This window comes from Callospermophilus lateralis, chromosome 14, assembly GCF_048772815.1.
Source record: "Callospermophilus lateralis isolate mCalLat2 chromosome 14, mCalLat2.hap1, whole genome shotgun sequence".
In the NCBI taxonomy this organism is placed as follows: Eukaryota; Metazoa; Chordata; class Mammalia; order Rodentia; family Sciuridae; genus Callospermophilus; species Callospermophilus lateralis.
In genome coordinates, this window is record NC_135318.1 from 21533554 (window position 1) to 21553170 (window position 19617).

Below are 19617 nucleotides of genomic sequence, written 5' to 3' on the forward strand. Positions count from 1 at the left end.
AGCCTTGTAGCATCTGTGTTACCCACAAAGCAGAAGATCCCCTTTTAGAGCTCCTACCCTCTGCATCCAGGTGCCCCAAGGAGGAGACCCATACTTGGGCTCCTGGCTGCTATTGCTTAACCCTATCGGCAGGATGGGATTTTCAGATCTTTTGTCCAAGGCGTGTTCCTATAAACTCACTTTCTCTCCATTTTCCTGGAAGATGTTCACTGGTTTTCAGGGGAGAGAGGTCCAGAGATTTCCTGGAACTCCTACGTGCCATTAACTCCAGCTTGTATTCTTAGTTCATAGGCTGAAGGCGGCTGACATCAAGGTCATTGGAGCCATAGGTGACTCTCTCACGGTAAGTTACTCTGATTTTAGAAGGGAAGGGTGGGAAGGGAGGTTTTGATGGATTTGAGAATGTGGAGGAGGAAATGGAGAGAGGAAGTTTCACTCCTGGCTCTTAAAGATGGTCATTTCCAGGCCTCATCTCCGGGCCTTCCCCATTCTATCTGCCCACCCCAGCATCCAGCGTTCCTGCCCACCATGTTTTCCCATCTCTACTCTGACCTCATCATTCCCCCTCCCCCCATACTGGAATGAATGGGCAAACAGGAAGTGGAAGGACCTTTGAGAGAGTGTGGGTGGCAGAAGTGGCCATCCCAAGTCACACAGCCCATCAGTGGTAGGAGCAGTGGACTAGGTCTCCTGGCCATGGTGTAGAATGTCTTCAGACCCAGTGGTTTGATTTGCCCATATAGGAAAGCTGAGGGAAGGTGCTGAGGCAGGGGTGAGGAGGCCCTGGGACAGGGACAAGTGCTAACGGGGGCAGGGAGGTACAGGGGTGAGAAACTTCCGGAGTCAGTGGAAGAGGTGCATGTTCCAAAGATAACCAAGCCCATCTCTGCAGCTGCCCCATGGTCTACCCTAGACATCACAAAAAGCAATCCACAGAGAACAGAATCAGGCCCTTAGAGAGCCTGGATCAGGGGTTCCCAGATATCTCCAGACATAAGCACCCATCCAGAACCCAGCTGCTCTTCCCTGAGGGGTTAGTAGAGTATGGACTCTCCCCAGGACTGGATGACACCTTTCCTGTCTGTGCCTGTTCACAATGACACTAGTTTCCTCAGTATACCCACAACAAGAAGTCTGACTTTCCTTACATTCATCCAATAAAGAAGGTGTAGTGAGTACCAAAAGCCACCCAACTTGTGCCCAGGCCAGAACTCAGGGATCTAAGTCCAGGATCCTACCCTTGTACTGTGGCAGCCTCCTCCATGGCCCTCTGCAACTCCTTACCCACAAGGCCCCACTGTAGCTGCACAGAAGCACCTTCACACACTGCTCATCACAGCCACATCCTGATGTCCCCTCCATCTAACCCCCTGGGCTCCTGAAAGATGCTCTTAGGAAAAGGAGCCATCAAGAATCCTATGGCTTGCCAGGCACAGTGACACTTATCTGTAATGCCAGGCACAGTGACACATATCTGTAATCCCAGTAACTTGGGATGCTGAAACAGGAGGACTACAAGTTCAAGACCAGCCTCAGCAAATTAGTAAGGCCCTAAGCAACTTTTCAAGACCCTGTCTCAAAGTAGAAAAAATTATAATAATAAAAAGGGCTGGGTATGTGGCTCAGTGGTTAAGTGTCCCTGGATTCAATTTCTAGTACCAGGAAAAAAAAAAATCCCATATCTGCTCAGGACTACCTGGGGAGGCAGCATCTTGAGTGTGACATACCAAGCAGGTAGCATAAGAATTGGGTACAGAAGATTGGGGAGCAAATCCTGGGAGCATCCTCAACACGCCCTTTAGAATGACTCTGCTCAGGAACAGCATGCTTCAGGTGAGGGACATCCACCTGGAGAGGGGTTCACACTGTAGGGTTTTAAAAAGCCCTACTTGCAGCTGAATTAAGAAACATGGATTTCATCAGATTGCTATTTTTAAAACTGTACATGTATGAGACATAAGGATATGAAAGGATTATGGTATGCTTCCTTTTAGGATGTATTTCATGACTTTAAAAACTGAGGAACATAGGACCCTGAAATAGGCCTGCTAAGGAATACATGTCATGGCTTGTTTTGAGCCCTGGGCTTGCTGCTTGCCCTTGGTCCTGGCCCAGGCAGCCTTTCTCAGGATGTGCACAGTGCCAGGCTTTCCCCAGGGGAGCCTTTCTGAAGCGGCAGGAAGTGCCTGCAGATGTGGCGCCATCTAGATCTGGACTGCAGAGAGCACCCAGGCGGTGGTGGCTGGGATGAGAATGAGGAGGCGGGCAGCTGGGGGACCAAGGGAAACGGGGGAACTCATGCCTCATTCTTCCCTCTCAGGCAGGCAACGGGGCCGGGTCCAAGCCTGGGGACATCATTGACGTCATAACTCAGTACCGAGGCCTGTCCTGGAGGTGAGTGAGGGCACAGTAGGGCCCTGAAGACCACAGAACCTTCTAGAAAGCAATGCTTCAAGAAGGGGATGGGCCTCCTAGTTCTTTTCCATGACTAATTCCAGGCTTAATTTGAGGAAGGTATTTACCAGCTCCCTCAAACCCCCATAGTCCCTAATACAGGAGGTAAGATCTGAATAGGAGTGGGGAGTGGGGGCTGGGGGAGAAACCACATAAATGTTTGGGTTGGAAATGCTTCTCTGTTTTCTGTTTCTCCATCTGTGATGTCATCTCAGAGGGAGGTAGTGGCCTGAGTGATGAGTGGGTCCTGGCTTTGAGAACTGAGTTGTATTTGAGCCCCACCTACCCAGCTCTATGTGACCTTGGGCACACGTTACTTCACCTCTCTGAGCTTGTCTCTTCATCTTGGATGCAGGGATAATGTTATTGCTCAAGTGCTGCCTAAGGATTAGTGAGAATTTAAATGTCCTGCCCAGTGCCCGACACAAAATAGGTCTAAATGGTAGCTGGGATCATTATAAATGGCCTTCATTCTTCAGAGGAAGCAAGGCTCAAGAGAGGGCAAGCAACCTGTTCAAGATCACACAGCCAGATGATAAAAGAAAAAGAAACCAAGAAGATGGTTCCTGACCCTATTTGGCTCATTCTTCCAACACATATTGCTTCAGGCAGGCTGATCCTGCTCTACCTGTGGTCTAACCACTGCCACAAGCCGTGGTGAGGAGGACTCGCACCATGTGATAAAAGGCTGGCTCAGGCACATTTGGTGTGTCCTCAGCCTGGAATGTGGCATCTCCATCCTGCACCGGCTTTAATCCAAGTGCAGAATCCCTGGCTTTCCTTTTCCTTTGCAGTTAAACCCCGAATATGGGGGGAACCTTTTTGATGCTTCTAGCTGTACTTGGCACAGAACAAGAGGATATAGAAGAACAGAGATTCTGGATAATGCCATGTATTTCCATGCCTAGGAACCCATCTACCTTTGGTCTTCTTGGAATTTTAGCACTGGACTGGGAGATGGTTTTCATCTAGACCGTGCCCTTTAAAAATGACTTTTAAACAGGAAGAAAAAGAGCAGGGAAAAATTTTTACATTGTATTTTTACTAGTAACAGGCAGCTGTGGTGGCTAGTTGGGGAAGGGCTGACAGAAGAATGGCCACTGTACCTTTGTAAAGCAGGGTGTGGGGAACCCATCTAGTCACCCCCGCCCCCTGCAGAAAGGTCATCGGAGCTCAAAGTTCAAAAGCAAACAAAGCAGCCATGACAGCTTAAATCTATTTTTGGTGTGGATGTGACAATTGGTGAGAGAGGGAAAAGCACTGTACTCTGGTTTGCTGTTCAGTCCTTTACCTACACGATGGGGAGAGGGCCCGCCCTCTGGCTGTATTTCAGGAGAAATATTTTCTGTTCTGATTGTCTGAAGCTGTCAGCATCGCTGGCATTTAAACCTCCGTTTTCTTTTTTGGTTCCCAGTGTCGGCGGAGACCAGAACATCAGTACCGTGACCACCTTGGCCAGTGAGTAGCGCAGCCTGAGTGCCTTGTAGCAGGATGGGGGACCTGCGCCCTCCGCAGCTTCTCCTGGAGCGAAGCGCGGGCGGCGGGAGCCAGCTGCGTGCAGTAGGGGGCGCTGCTTCCCCAGGCTGCCACCGCGACCCAACTTTCTGAGTGGGATTAAAACTTTGGAGTTTGGGGTTTTTAAAGAAGGAGGATAAGAGAGGGAGGAGAATTTCCTTTGTTCAAGGAGGAGTACGAGAGGGAAAAAGAGCTCAGACCAAATCTTAGTCCCGGTTATTAAAAAAATAATTCAAAAAGAAGAAAAGGGTGGGAATCCTCTCTACTTTGCCTGTCATTCATTCTGAGCAGAACATCCGAGAGGCCCAGAGAGAAGCATGGGCTGCTTGTTGCGATTCTGTGTGTCGCTTTATGAACCGCAACGAAAGATAAAGCTTCTTTGTTCAGACTGTGCAAACAGCCGTGTTTGGAGCTTAACCTCTTTCTTGATTACTTCAACAACAACCTGCTTGGAATCATTTTTTTTTTTTTTTTTTTTTTTTAAGCCTGGCTGCATTCTCTGGCAGGTCTTATTCATCTTTTGATTTTCTTTGGTACATACACATCGCAGTGCTTTCTTAAAGTACACCTGCAGTGAATGTTAATGTTGAGTTATTTCCCTTCAAAGTCTTCTGGCTAATAAGTTTGCCTAAGAGGGAATTAATTGGTCTAATTCACATTAACTTTTCTCCTAGATATTTCTTTGTAATATATATTTAGGAGCTAAGAAATTATTTAAATTATTTTTGTTGTACTAGGGATTGAACCCCCTTCCCCTTTTAAAAAGTGTGTGTGTGTGTGTGTGTGTGTGTGTGTGTGTGTGTGTTTATTAATGGCACTGGGAATTGAACCCAGGGGCATTCTACACTGAGCCATATCCCCAGTCCTCCCGCCCCCCATTTTGAGACAGTGTCTTGGGAAGTTGCCCAGGCTGGCCTTGAACTTGTAGTACTCCTGCCTCAGCTTTCTGAGTAGCATGAGCCACATTTTAAGTTGCTGAGACTTTGACGACAGGAATACTAATCTTCACTTAGGCAGAACTGATCAGACTTTACATTTGTTATCTGGTTGGATTATTGGCATATCATATTGAATTTAAATAGGTACAGTTCTATGCCCCAGTACTCCCTGTCCTCTTGATTTCTAGTCTTCACGCAAGAGCTATAAATAAACTGCCCTACTGCTAGGCAATAGTTTGGGATGCTTTTGTGAGCATGATTAACTTGGGTATGACATAGCCCAGCATATACAACAGTTTGCTGGACTTTCTCATTCCCAGGCTGTTATTGTAGACAAGATGATTGGAAATCATCTAGTTTAAGACCTTTTGCCAAAGTTATTTATAAAGGATTAAGGCAACATCAACCCTCAGGTGGATCCCACCCTCTGATACACTTAACCCAAGGAATGGTGACTATTCCAACTTCTTTTTGCTAGACATGCAAAGATAATTTGATTGTAGGGGCTGAATTATTCTTGGGGGAAATAACTACAGGGAAATGCGTGAGAAATTTAATTCGGCATATACTCCAATATACTCCACTGCTGGGTGCTCAGAAAATAGGAGAACAATGTTCTGATGACATCACTAAAGTCGGCATTACTCCCTAAAGAGAGACACGATTATCCATGTACTGATAATTATAGCCATGAACAAAATCTAGGGAGGAATAAAAAAGAAGACTGCTAACTCTCTCTTCTGAAAAGGAACTTTAAGAACCAGATTCTATCAGGTAAGGAAACAGGATGGAATGTTCCTGGCAGAGATAACTGCATGAACCAGCAAGTTCTTGCCCTTTCCAGTGTATCATTCCTTTCTATGACATTCCTGCCGAATAGCTACATAGCTGGTGCTCGACTCCTCCAGTAATGTAGAACCTGCTACCTTCTAGGACAAACAGTTCCGTTTTCAGAAAGCTCTACTGTTTTAATCAGCTTTTTCCTTGCTGTGACCAAAAGATCTGACAAGAATAATTTTAGAGGAGGAAAAGTTTATTTGGCATTCATAGTTTTAGAGGTCTCTGTCTGTAGATGGCTGATTCCATTGCTCTGGGACAGAGGTGAAGGAGAACATCACGGCAGAAAGATGTAGAAGAGGAAAGCTGCTCAGGTCATAACAATCAGGAAGCAGAGAGAGAGAGAGAGTTCCACTCACCAGGGACAAAATGTAAACCTCAAAGCCCCCCCCCCAACCCACAGCAGCATACCAACTCCAGCTCCTCCCCACCTAACCACAATTACTACCCAGTTCATTCACATTGGGATTAATCCACTGATTACGTTATTATACTCACAACTTAACCACTTCACCTCTGAACAATTCTTGCATTGTCTTACACATGGGATCTTCATATCCAAACCCTAAGATCTGGTAATTTCAGTTTTTCTATTGACGCCATCAGGATAAGCCCAATCTACCTGTATTAAGTGTTAAGAAGAACCAGCAATGCTGGGTTCTAAAGAGCATCCTTCTGGATGACATGAGGCCCTGATATCCCATCTGCCATCCAGTTAGTCCCATCCCCACCTCCTAGTAGACTAGGACAGGGGAAAGTGCCATGTGTTGGACCCGAGACACCATGGTTCTAGCCTAGAATTCTGTTTTCAGTGGCTAATAGGACTTTAAACAATTCTCCTAGCCTATCTGAACTTCATTTTATCTATAAGAATAGATTAATAATAATAAATAGATTAAATTAGTGATTTTAAAACTTTCCATACACACATGGAAAAAAAAAAGGCCAGGCATTTCTGGTTTCACTGGTGAATTCCATCAAAACACTGGGAAACCAAGTCTAGCAATATACAAAAAAATCACACCACACAACCAAGTGGGATTTAGTCTAGGTCCAAGAGTACAAAGTTAAAAAATCACCAAAATCAATTAATGTCATATACTATGTAAACAGAATAAAGGATAAAACCTATATGATCATTTCAATTATGATGATCCAGAAAAGATATTTTGTAGTACCCTTTCGAGATGAAAACAGTCAATAAAGTAGGAATAGAAAAAAGAATTCCCCAGTCTCAGAAAGGGCATTGATTAAAAGCCCACAGCTAATGTCATGCTTAATGGTGCTGCCTGCTGGGGAATAAGGTGAGGAATAAGACACTTTACTCAACTTTTTACTGGAATTTCTAGTGAAGATAGTTAGGCAAGAAAAATGAAAGAAAAAGTATCAAGATTGAAAGTAAAGACTTGAAGATTAGAACTAGTAAATGAGTTCAGAAAGTTTATGGATAAAAATATATACAGAAATCAATTGTATTTCTATATACTAATTAATAATCTGAAAATGAAATAAAACAATTACATTAACAATAGCATCTAAAAGAACAAAATATTTAGGAATAAATATAACAGAAGAAGTGCATGTCTTTTGGTCTTAAGGTCATGTAATATTGCTAATGAAATTAATGTCCTAATTAAATAAACCTCCCATGTTCGTGGATCAGATTTTATTTTTAATCTACATATTCAACATAATCCCTGTCAAAATTCCAGGTGTCTTCTTTGCAGAAACTGGCTAGCTGACCTTCAAATTTATGTAGAAGTTCAAGGGACTCAGAATATCCAATATAGTTTTGGAAAAGAACAAATTTGGAGAACTCATACTCTCCAGTTTCAAAACTTAACTATAAAGCTACAGTAATGAAGATGATATGGCCCTAGCTAAGAATAGACTTATAGCACAATCCACTAGAACTGAGAGTGGGAAATGAACCCTTATACTTATGGTTAACTCATTTTCAACAAGGAGGCCAATACCATTCAATGGGGAAAAAATATTCTTTTCAACAAATGGTACCAGGACAATTGGATAGTCAAGTACCTAAGAAAAAAGTTGAATTTTTACCACCCACAATATATAAAATTTAACTTTAAATGGATCATAGACCTAACTGTAAGAGCTAATGTGACTTCTAGGATGAAAATATAGGAGCAATCATCATGATTATAATTTAAACAAAATCTTCTTAGATAAGCTACCCAAAGAACAAGTGGAAAATTAGTAAATTAATATTGTTTTTCAAAGGATATCATCAAGAAAGGCAACCCAAAGAGAAATATTTCTCATATATTTAAATGAGAAACTTATATCTAGAAATTATAAAGAACTCTTAAAAGCCAATAGTAAAAAGATAACGCAATTAAAAATGGACTAAGGATGTGAATACCGTATCTTCAAAGAGAACATACAAACAACCAATGAGCACATGAGAAGATACTGAGCACCAGTAGCCATCGGTGCAAATCAAGAGCACATTGAGATACTGCTTCATATCCGTAGCGTAGCCACAATAAAAAGACAGATCAAGTATCAGGGAGGATGTGGAGAAGTAGGAGCCCTCATGCACTGCTAGTGGGAATATAAAATGGTACAGTTGTTTCAGGGTAAAGGCCTGGCAATTCCTCAAAAGGTTAAGAAGAGTTACCATGTGAGCCAGCAATTCTACTCTTAGGTATGTATCCAAGAGAAATCTACACAAAAATTTGTACACAAATTTTCTTAGCAGCATTGTTCATAATACCTCAAAAGTGGAGACAACTCCAATGTCTAAGAACTGAAGAATGGAGAAATATAATATGGCATATCTATACACTTTTTAACAATAAAAAGGAAATGAAGTACTGATGCATGATACAACATGGTTGAACGCTGAAAACGTTATGCTCAGTAAAAAGTGCCGGCCCCGAAAGACATTGTAGTGTATGATTTCACTTAATATGAAATGTCCAGAGTAAGAAAATCTTGAGGGACAAAGTAAATTAGTGGTTGCCAGAGGGTTGGAGGGAATGGGGACTGACTGCTGATGGCGCAGATTTCTTTGGTGGAGCTGGGAAGGTTCTGAAATTGTCATGTTGGTGGCTTGACTGTATGAATATACTCAAAATGATCACACTATGTACTTTTAAGTTGGCAACTTTTGTGTCATGAATTATATCTCAATACAGCTTTATTTATTTTGAAAAAAGACAAAAATGCCTGAGAAAGCACCTAACCTGGACTCGCATGCATTAAACAGTAACTTACTGGGCATCCATTGCGTGCTGCCCATGGGCTGTGTGGTTAAGCTGGATACATTTTATTCTCATGCTGACTAAACAGTAGGGTAAGAGTGAGGACTGTCCCTAACACCCAATGGGACTCGTCATAGGAATTTGAGGATTGCTTTGGGGTACTTGCTAAACATGTCTCTCCCTTCCTTATGTTTCCAGACATCCTCCGGGAATTCAACCCTGCCCTGCAGGGCTTCTCCATTGGCAAGGGGAAGGAAAACACTCCCGGGGCTTTCTTAAACCAGGCGGTGGCAGGAGCCAAAGCTGAGTGAGCCAGAGCACCCTGGGGGTGGGCAACGCTGAGCCCAGGGGGTTGGCCTCAATGGGGGTTTATGGCTGAAGGTGGGGAAGGAATATTTGGGGTCAGAGGCTGGACGGGACTCTCCTAGTGTCCCTTGCTGTTGGCCACAGACATCTGCTACTCTATTCCTTGTCACCTTGACAGAGGGGAGGGTGCTGAGGTCATGGCACCTGCCAAAATGAGCACGTGCTGAGCTGTACATGACGTGAAACATGGACAGGCAGACCTGTGGGCCTTGGGCAGGCCTGGCTGGGAAGAGAAAGAAAAGTAGATCACCTAATATGCCACTCACCAAACAGTCATCCTGAAAGTCACCCCTCAAATGTGCAGGGTCTGCTCTTTCCAAGCACAGTCATTCCCCCTCCCCATCCCCCAGTAAGAGCCTGAGGAGGGAAGGAGCTCTGAGTCGTGGCCTTCAGTCCTGCTTTCCCATAGGAGCCCCTGGTTCTCCTCTGCCCCTGGTTCTTCTCTGTATCTGATCCGCTCTCTGCTAAGTTTTTCTCTCCGTCTCTGCTCCTCATCCCACTTTCTCCTGTGTGTGCCCACAGGGATTTACCGGCACAGGCCAGGAAGCTGGTGGACCTGATGAAGAATGACTCAGTGAGTCTGGGGAGTCAGGGAGGGACTCCTTGGGACAGGAAGGAGGCAGGATAAACCCGTGGACATAGAGAGGGTCGGGTGGGGTGAGAGGTACGTGGGAGTCAGGCTGGGAATCTAGCAGTCAGGTTTAGGCTTGGACCTCTGCTCCTCTGACAAGAGGCTTCCCATTCATTCATTTGGTCAGTCAGCCAGCTGTTCAGATTAAACACCGTGAGCTGGAAACTGGGCTGAGGTTGGGAATGCACAGAGGAGTGGGACTCAGTCCTGTCCTCAAGAGGAAGCTCAAGGGGAAAAAACCAATGTGAAGAACAAAAAATCATGAAACAGTCGACAGATGCTATATAAAGAGGGTTATGTGTAAGGGAGAGTAGGGGTGCAAAAGAAGGGGCAGGCCCCTCTGCTTGGGGAGTCCAGGGAAGGGGACTGAGACTGTTAAGCTAGATTCCGAAAGATGAACATGAGGTTCTCCCGCAAATGAAAGCAGATTCTCAATTCAGACCTTTTGGAGCTGTTCCCAAGTGGATAAAATAATTTTTTAAAAAAGAGGAATTGGGATTAATTATTTTATATGTATTTTACTGTACTCCAAAGTCTATTATTGGCAAGTTTCAGAATATTTCTACCCTTATGTCAGATTTCTCTGAATTTTTTAATCTTTCTCCTTTCACTCTTCTGGAAGCCAAAGAAGCAAAGTTACATAGATCAGGGACAATGTAAGAGATTGCAAGGGCCACAAATTCTTGGGCCACCATTTATAGAATTTGTGTGGCCAGACCCTTCCACCCAATCCTGTGACTTCAAATATTTCCCCGGGTCCCTCCTGGAGGATGCAGGTGCCAAAGGTTAAAAAACAAAACAAAACAAAAAACCTTTCCTGAGCTTCTGAGCATGTGCTTAGAGTTGCCATCTTGCTCTGACCAGCATCTCTAGCTGATCTGTTCATCGGCAACTTTGACTTTAGTGTATGATCTGAGTTTGAGGGCTCCCTTACTTCATGGAAGATGGTCCTTTCTCCCTTAAGGAAAAGTAAGTATTCCAGGTTTTTAGAAGGTCCCAGAACTAAACTTCCTTCCCAGGGCAGGGTCCAGCTTCTTGTATCCCCCACCCAAAGCTCAGAAGGCACCAGTATATCCACTCCCACCAGGACAATTGAAAATTGTGACTTGTATGCTGCTATGTGTACACAGAGCCACATGGAAGTCCAGTGACTCCATATAAAATAAATGAACCATTTAGCATTGATGACCTCAGGAATCCAAAATCAAAGAACTGGAAATATGAATGTCCACTACATTCTCTGGCCTGTGAAGATCCATCCCTTCCCATGTTCAGCACTTTGTATTTTCCTGGACTTATCTCTGAGACAGGCACTTACTTGTTCATATTCATTTCAGAGGATAAATTTTCAGGAGGATTGGAAGATAATCACCCTGTTTATAGGAGGCAATGATCTCTGTGATTTCTGCAATAACCCGGTAGGTCTCTGGGCCCTTCAAGACTCATTCTCACAAAAAACACCTCCTTGTTCTAACACCTCCATTTCAGAGGCGCCAGAGGAGGGACGTGCCTTTGCTAAATCGCTACATCTGGTTCATTTAGTAGATCCAGACCTTTATGTAGCTCCATGTAAAAGAAAGGCCATTTCCCTGAGGACCGGGAGCTTGGGATCAAAGATGGAACCATAATGCTGGTTGCTTGGCTTCTGGAGAAGCACATCTAGGTTCGACAGGGCTCGTGGTTTGAATTGGAACCAGCCTGAGATTAACCCTGGAACTCAGAGGGCATTCACCTCCAGGGAGAGATGCAACAGGACAAGCAGAATCTACAAAACTGATCCTGATGAAGTTTCCTAACCAGAGGATCCTGGTCAGATCATTCTAGAAACCGGGATAACATTCCCATGATCCAGAAAAGTCTTTCCTGTCTCCAGACGTAATTATAAGTCAGCTCCTTAATCATAAGTCCAGGCTTGCCATGATTTTGCGCTGTCACTTGTATAAAGTCGATTTCCTAGGAGGGTGGTTAGACTGGGTTCAGAGCCACATCATTTGGGGCTAATGGGAAGCCCAAGATTCAGTTGCTGCACGTCTTCCTGGAATCCTAGTATCTCTGACCAGAAAGAAACCCTGGGGCCATATTGATAAATCCAGCACCCATGCACCCATGCACTGCACTAGGAGCTGAGCAGTAGTGAATGAAACAGGTTCTGTCCTTGAGGAGCTGCCCTGTGGGAGAAGGAAGAGATGCAGGAAAATCACAATAACAAACATCACCATGTGCTAAGGTGCTGCACACAAGGGAGTCTGAGTCGGCGGTACTTGGTGTGGGCGTGGGGTGGCAGTCCTCAGAGCACAGCATGGAGACTTTCCAGCCGGGGTTTGAAGATGGGTGTGTTGGGCAGGCAGAAAGGGGATCAGTAGAACAAGGTGTGCGAGGTGGTGATCTTGCTACAGCTTGTGAGTGCCTGCCCAGAAGGGCAACCCTGCTCCCAGCCCCACAGCCCACAGAGCCATCTCCTGGATCAAAATCACGTGGGGCCAGGGCCTTTCAAGTTGTGATCTGAAGCACCCATGGGGAGGCAAGAGGCAGGTGGGGAGCCGGGACCATGGACCCTTCCCTGGCTCCCTTGAGTGACAACTCTGATCTGTTTCATAGAGCAAGGCTCTTAGTTGGATTTCATTCAGAGAAAGAGTTCTGCTGTTTTAACAAAAGTTTACAAACCACAAATAGCAAGATCAGGAGAAATAAGAGTAATGTGTCTTTGCTTGGGGGCAGGTGTTCCATGAGACCCCTGTCCCCTCCTGTTATCTCCATAAGGCAATTGCTTAAGATATGGCACCCCAGATACCTGAAGCCCAAAGTCAGGGTGCAGGAGATCTCAGAGGCCAATTGTTCTATCACCTCCATTTCAGAGGGGCCAGAGGAGGGACGTGCCTTAACTAAAGCACTACATCTGGTTGATGTGAAGTAGATCCAGAGCTTTCTATAGCTCCAAGTAAAAGAAAGGGCATTTCCCTGAGGACCAGGGCCTTAGGATCAAAGATGGGACCCCCAAAGATAAACCCTCTATTTCAATATTGCCTGCTCTGACTCCAATGCAGGTTAAGGAGAAGCTGATAGAGAAAATAGCCCTGGTTGGGGTAAATGGGGTTCACAGACATTCCCTTTGCCTGCAGGTCCACTCTTCTCCCCAGAACTTCACGAACAACATCATGAAGGCTTTGGACATCTTCCATGCTGAGGTACGGAGACAGGACTGCCCGTCCTCTGGCAGCTCCACCACAGCCTTCAGCTGGGGCCTCTGACCCAGGCTAAGTCAGCTCTGGGTTCAAACACCTCCCTGCAGGTCCTCTGTGTCCCCAGCAATCTGGGTGCACGGGCCTCCAAGAGGAACTGAGAGGAGGGAGAAGGGAAGGAGGAAGGAAGGGATGGGGCCAGACAGACCTCTCTCCATCTGTACTCCAGCAGGAGGAGCAGCCTGGGTCCACACAGGAGGCTGGAGTCGCCCAGCCTTGTTCTCTTGGTGGTGGATTCTGCCTTTTTGCAGGTTCCTCGGGCATTTGTGAACCTAGTAAAGGTGCTGGAGATCATCAACCTGAGGGAGCTGTACAAGGAGAAAACAATCAGCTGCCCGCGGCTGATCCTCAGGTGAGACTGAAACTCTCCTCCAGTTCCAGAAAGGGCTGTGGACCCCTAGCAGATTTGTTAGAAAACCCCAGGGCAGAGTGTGAGGAGTGCAAAGGCCTCTCTATTTTCTTTTTCTTTATTTTCTAAACTGATAATGGCTCATGGGGGGACATCCTAGGGGTTCTGAGCTGGGCATGGGCCTCAGCACCCTGCACATGAAGCCCACCCTGCTTCTGACACATTGATGGGGAGAGAAAGGCATTAGGAATGGAGTCGGGTCATATGGGTAAGGTTTACTTCTCAGTGTATCCAGAGTGTCACCTCCCAGAGGTCAGCCCATCTCCAGGACAGACAGTGCCTGTGGTTGGTATGTATACTCCAGGCTGGACATCCACAAATACAAAGCCATTGTCACTTGTTAAAGAATGAGGTAGCCATTTCAGTCAGCAGTGTGCAGAGAATAGAGTCTTCCCCTGAGAAGAGAGAAGCCTGGTCCTGGGAGGGCCCCTGAGAGACTCTCTTCATCAATCAGTCTCCAAGACCAAGTAAAGATGGCTTCCCTCTCTAGTATTTCATATTTCCGTGACTTTCAGGAATCAGATGCCTTTCTAATTGCCCATTTCCCACAGCATTCTTTCTCACAAGTCCTATGTGAAATATTAGCCCAGGTTACAATGACTGTGCAACCCTCCCCCCAGCTCTGAATCCCTGTACAGGCCCTTCCATATCCCTGAGCACATCATGTGGTAATTATTAATTATCCCCCACCACCCAAGAACTCTGAGTCACTGTTAGCACAGCACAGGGGCTCAGCAGCTGTTTGCTAAATAGCTGAGTGAATAATTCACAAGGGCCAGATTTGCTCTTGGAAATTAAGGGGTACGTTGGCCATCCCCTGACAATCCATGCCAAACCTTACTTAGGGGGCCCAGACTGCACAGGTCCCCTGGGAAATCATCAGGGACCATGAGCAGAGACAGGAGGCTGCTGGGTGACATGCGCTTATTAAGGTGACTGGTGCCAGGCATGCTATTTTCAAATACTGATTCATTCACTGGCTCCCACTTTCTCCAATCACTGGGCCACACGGGGGGCTCAGGGTATTCATTCCACTTCAAGAACAGCTCTCCAAAAAGTCTTGCTACTGGTTGCTGCAGGGTTTTTTAGACTATTAAAACCAAAGGTTCAGAGTAGGCACTTGCCAGGCGTGTTTGAAGACCTGAAATAGCCAGGTCTGTGAGTGTCACAGTTGGATAGAATCAGGGTCACCTTGTCCTGTGACTCTCCTCCAGTGCTCTGCGCACCCTGTGTCTCTGCTGTCTTAGTGGCCAAGCCGTCCTGGGTGGGGCTGGGTCTACGCTGAGCCCTCTGCACTATTATTACTTCATCCTCCTGGTCCAATACCCAAATGTGCTGGATGGCTAGCCAGTGCAGAGCTGCAGATCAGACATGAGCACCAGAACAATTTAGTACAGAGACTCAGAGCTCAGATTCAGAGCCAGAGAGACTCAAATTCAAGTCTAGGCTCCCACACTCAGCATCTGTATGGCTCTGTGACTTTGAGAAAGTTACTTAACTATCATGAGCTCCGATTTCTCATCTATAAAACAGGAGGATTAAACAAGTTAATACCCATAAATCTCATATCACCATGATTGGCACAGTTAGCATTTAATGTACATTAACAATTATTTTTGTCACTGTTACTATTTAGAAAGATGTGGACCACTCAGCACAGGATGGGCCTCAGACAGCCATAAGGTGACTCATCTCCGAAACAATCACTCCTACAGTTGTCAGAGTAACTGTTTCATTTTCAAGAGCAAATCTAGGTCAGGGACACCTTCATTGACCCTTAGCATAGCTTTGAAATACATTCAGAGTCTCAAGCCAACATTCCTGCATCACTTATTCGACAGTGTCTCTTCTGTTTTATCTACAGGTCTATGTGTCCCTGTGTCTTAAAGTTTGACGATAACTCAACAGAACTGGCCTCCCTCATCGATCTAAACAAGAAGTATCAGGTGAGCTGATACTTACTCCTATAGGGAAAGGGCTTTCCAACTGCCAGGGACTGCTGTGTGGGTTAATTGCTGGGTTCTGAGAATGAATCGATGCTAGGTAATTTGGCCCTGACTGTGTTGGCAATGAACCCTGACTCGCATGCAGTTCTCAACACCCCCGAGGGGCAGCAGAGGCTGCGGTTCTGTTTATTTGAATGAAGCTACAGAGCCAAGTCACAGGATGTACTTCACTGAGTCCGAGTTCCTGGCCTTTACATGAAAACAGATGATTCCAGTTGTCATGACAAATGTGTATCATATAAAGAAGGCTCAGTGTGAATCCACCTAGGTCCAAGCCCCTATGCTCTGAACTGCTATCACGGGGAAGCTCAGGAAACAGGCTGCAACATCTCCTCCCTACCGGGTCATGAGGATCCTGAGAGGACGTGCACGCCCTTTGCCCTCCCATCCCTGGGGACAGCTGTTCCTGGAGAGCACAAGGAGAAGGGGTCATCAGATGGCCTCTGTCTTGTGGATTGTTCTTTTAATTCTTGCATTGCCAAATCTTTTTATCAGATAGCTGACTCCCTTGTCTGTCCTGAGTTACCCTCTAAGTAATTGTTCAGTCATTTGAAAGGGACTATGGTGGCCTTCCTTTCACAGGCTGCTAACAACTTGTAGAGGTGATCTACCCCTCTCAAAATCTGTGGACTCCTTGGTTGATACTTTTGAGGCAGCCATACTTGCTAGGCATTCAGGGGCTCTGAGAAATGAACCTATATTTACCATCCTCTGGTGACTGACTCCCCAGCCTCATTGCCTTCTACCATAAAGAGTCATCTGTTACTCTGGTGAGGAAGTCCATACTTCAGTCTATCAGGAGAGAGAAGATAGCTGAAATTAGAGGGTTGGGTGCAAGCAACAGAAATTCATGTAGATTTTAGCTAATATAAGCAGATGTAATATTGAAGCAAAATCTTGGAAGAGTTAGGGAGCTCTCAGGTCTCAGGCTAAGCTGTTAAGAATTACAGAATCAGACAATTCTAAGGACCAAGCCAGAAGAATCAACATGAGGCCAGAGACCTCATCCAGGGGAGACATGGTGGATACCACCATCATTGCTGCTCCTAGGGACTAGAAACAATTGCTACTCTTGGTGGAATGGATTCTGTGGTATCCCTGAGACTGGGCTTGGGTGGGGGAGCCTCATCCTCTGCCCACACCCTCTCTGCAAGGGGGGGTTGGAAAAATGACCTTTATCTTTTCCAGCTTCTCCAGTAGGAAGACTGCTTTTCCTACAGTGGGGAACTTAAACCTAGGAAGTGAGTTCAGATGTTGAGTCCAAAAGGAGAGATACAGGTGGTCCTTTAGATTTGCAGATTCCATATCCCTGGGTTCCATCAACCAGAGAGAGAAAATACTCAGGAAAAAAATTGCATCTATTCTGAACATGTACAGGCATATTTTGTCATTATTCATCCCCTAAACGATAGAGTATAACAACTATTTTTATGGAATTTATGCTGAATTTCATATTCTAAGTAATCTAGAGGTGATTTAAAATATGTGGAGGGTGTGTATAGGTTCTGTGCAAATACTATGCTATTTACGTAAGGGACTTGGACACCCATGGATTTTGGGATTCATGGGGAATCCTGGAATCAACTCCCCACAGATAATGAGATAACTATATTTTACCAAAATGGCCTTCCTGGACCTCTGTTGATAGGCCAGCTCTTCCCAGGTCTGATCTTATCCTGGAGATGTTCAGATGTCAGTCACATGAGGCCCTCACACCCTCTCAGGATCATCTCACTCCCCATTCCCTGCAAAAGCTATGGTTCTCCTCATTCTCCCTAGATGTCACCTTTACTATTACTATTAATCACAGTCATTTACTTAGCACTCACCACGCGCCAGAGGCTCTGCACACTATTTCTCTCAATTGCCCAACTATAAGTCTTGTGGTTTATCCCTGGAAAATCAGTAGCATCGGAAGGGCCCCAAGAGATGATTTAGGGCTTACCCAACATCCTCCATTTACAGATCAGAAAAAGGAATCCAGAGAGGGAAGCAGCTTGCTGAAGGTCACCCAGCTAGTTAGCACTGTAGCACCTTCCTCTCCTCTTTGGAGAGGCCACCTTCTCCCACCCCCCTGACTTTCTCAAGGCTTTGCCTATTACTGAGGAAACTAGCCCAGGAGGTCAAGCATGAGTCTTCTCTGACACAGGGGATCTCTTTCTCTGACTCTGGGAAAAGACAGTGATTGCATGGTGAATTCTAAGGTGACCACACTCATGTTCCCAACTTCCCGACTTCCTTCTCTGGCCGGAGTCTGGGCCCCAAATGCCAGAAGTCCTGATGAGCAGTGACATGGCAGAATCTGGCAGAAACTGGAGCCATAACTGGGGTGGCTGGTTTTCCCAGAACTGAGCCCAGGCAGCATCCATGAGGGTTACTGCTCTGTTACCCTCCTGGATGGATCCAAGAACCTCGAAACAGCGCACACATGTGTGCACACATCCTGGGGCACAAGCAACATGAATATGCACTAAATGGTGTTGATTCACCTTTGATTTTTCTGAACAAATATAGGACAGAAATAAATTAAATGTAAGAATTATCTAAAATGTCACTTAATCAAACACCGCCCCCCTTCAAGGCTTTTATCAGAATAGCCTTAAAAGGGGCTCAAGCTGACAGACTTGTCACTTACCTTTCCTTTTTCACAGCAGATAAAGTTGCAGCAGAGGTGGGGGCCAAGGGATGAGATTGGGGCTGACCCAAAAATTAGCTATCTGGGTCTTGGATCAGATTTTACTGAGATTTTACTGAGGTCTGATTTACCCAACAGCCAGATTCTGTTTAATTCTGTATCAGAGAAGAGATTGATCAAGGGCCAAGCAGATGCCAGAGGCCCACCTGACCCATTCATTTCTTTTTCCTCCTGCAGGAGGGGACTCAGCAGCTGATTGACACTGGGCGTTACGACACCAGGGAGGATTTCACGGTGGTGGTGCAGCCATTCCTTGAAAAAGTGGACATGCCAAAGACCTTGGTAAAGCCAGATGTGTCCTGGATGAGTAGAACTCCTAGAGGCACACAGCTGTTCTGAGTGTGGGTGGTGCCATCCAAAATCTCTAAAACGGACTCTTTTTTTCCTGCCTGGTGACCAGGACGGCTTGCCCGACAGCTCCTTCTTTGCCCCTGACTGTTTTCACTTCAGCAGCAAGGCTCACGCCCACGCAGCCAGTGCCCTCTGGAAAAACATGGTAAGATGGCTAAGGGAGGACACGCCCTCCACGTCCCGTTCCTTCATCTCCTCCACCCCGACCTGCGTCCTGACCTCCCGCTCCGGCTGCCTCTCTCTCACTCCCCATCTTCCTGCTTCTTGCTTCAGCTGGAACCCGTAGGCCAGAAGACGACACGGCACAATTTTGAAAACAAGATGGATATCGTGTGTCCGAACCAGGTACAGTGAGAAGCATGACCCCGCGACACCTCCAATGACAGCATCTTCTCCAGGTCCCGGCTCTCATTAGGCTTCTTAGTTCCTCTCATCCCAGGCATTCACCCCAGTCCCCGCTCTGCCCACATATCCGGCCCACTCAACACCCCAGGTTATTCATCCAGGGTAACCCCTTCAGTTGACCTGAGAGGGTTGAGGATTGTGACTTGGAGGCCCTGGAACATTCCTGTCTCTGCATGGCAGGGAGCCCTGGCATAAATCCAGGCTGGGCCCCACTGTTTTGAGCAAACAAGGAGAATATGGCAGCCAAGTCCAGCTCTTATACCGAAGGCTGGGAGCAGTGGAGAACTTTAGGGGCGATGGGACAGAAGGATACCCAGTCTTGATGTACCTCCATGACAATCTGGGAAGAGCAAGAAACAAAGAACTAGAATGATCTCTGATTGGATGGAGGGTGGAGGCGGGGCGGTAAAAGGGAAGCTAGAACTAGGAGAGCAGACACTAAGCAGGAAGGAAACGTGGAACAAGACCCCTGTTTTCATCCACAAATTGTCAGAAACATTCTTGGAGCTCTGCAGCTGCTGCCCTCATCCCCAGGAGTTCC

General features: G+C 46.0%; 1 protein-coding gene across 1 annotated transcript in view; it reads left to right on the top strand.

Moving 5' to 3' along the window:
- The window catches only part of Plb1 (phospholipase B1), a 119702-nt gene that overhangs the window by 53689 nt on the left and 46396 nt on the right, over nt 1-19617 (top strand). Inside the window, exons 16-27 of the mRNA XM_077105234.1 lie at nt 285-343; nt 2321-2394; nt 3869-3912; nt 9173-9281; nt 9863-9914; nt 11309-11389; nt 13091-13156; nt 13462-13562; nt 15484-15565; nt 18498-18602; nt 18721-18816; nt 18945-19016. Of these exons, the coding sequence (XP_076961349.1) occupies nt 285-343; nt 2321-2394; nt 3869-3912; nt 9173-9281; nt 9863-9914; nt 11309-11389; nt 13091-13156; nt 13462-13562; nt 15484-15565; nt 18498-18602; nt 18721-18816; nt 18945-19016 (941 nt within the window). The remainder of the gene's footprint in view (nt 1-284; nt 344-2320; nt 2395-3868; nt 3913-9172; nt 9282-9862; nt 9915-11308; nt 11390-13090; nt 13157-13461; nt 13563-15483; nt 15566-18497; nt 18603-18720; nt 18817-18944; nt 19017-19617) is intronic.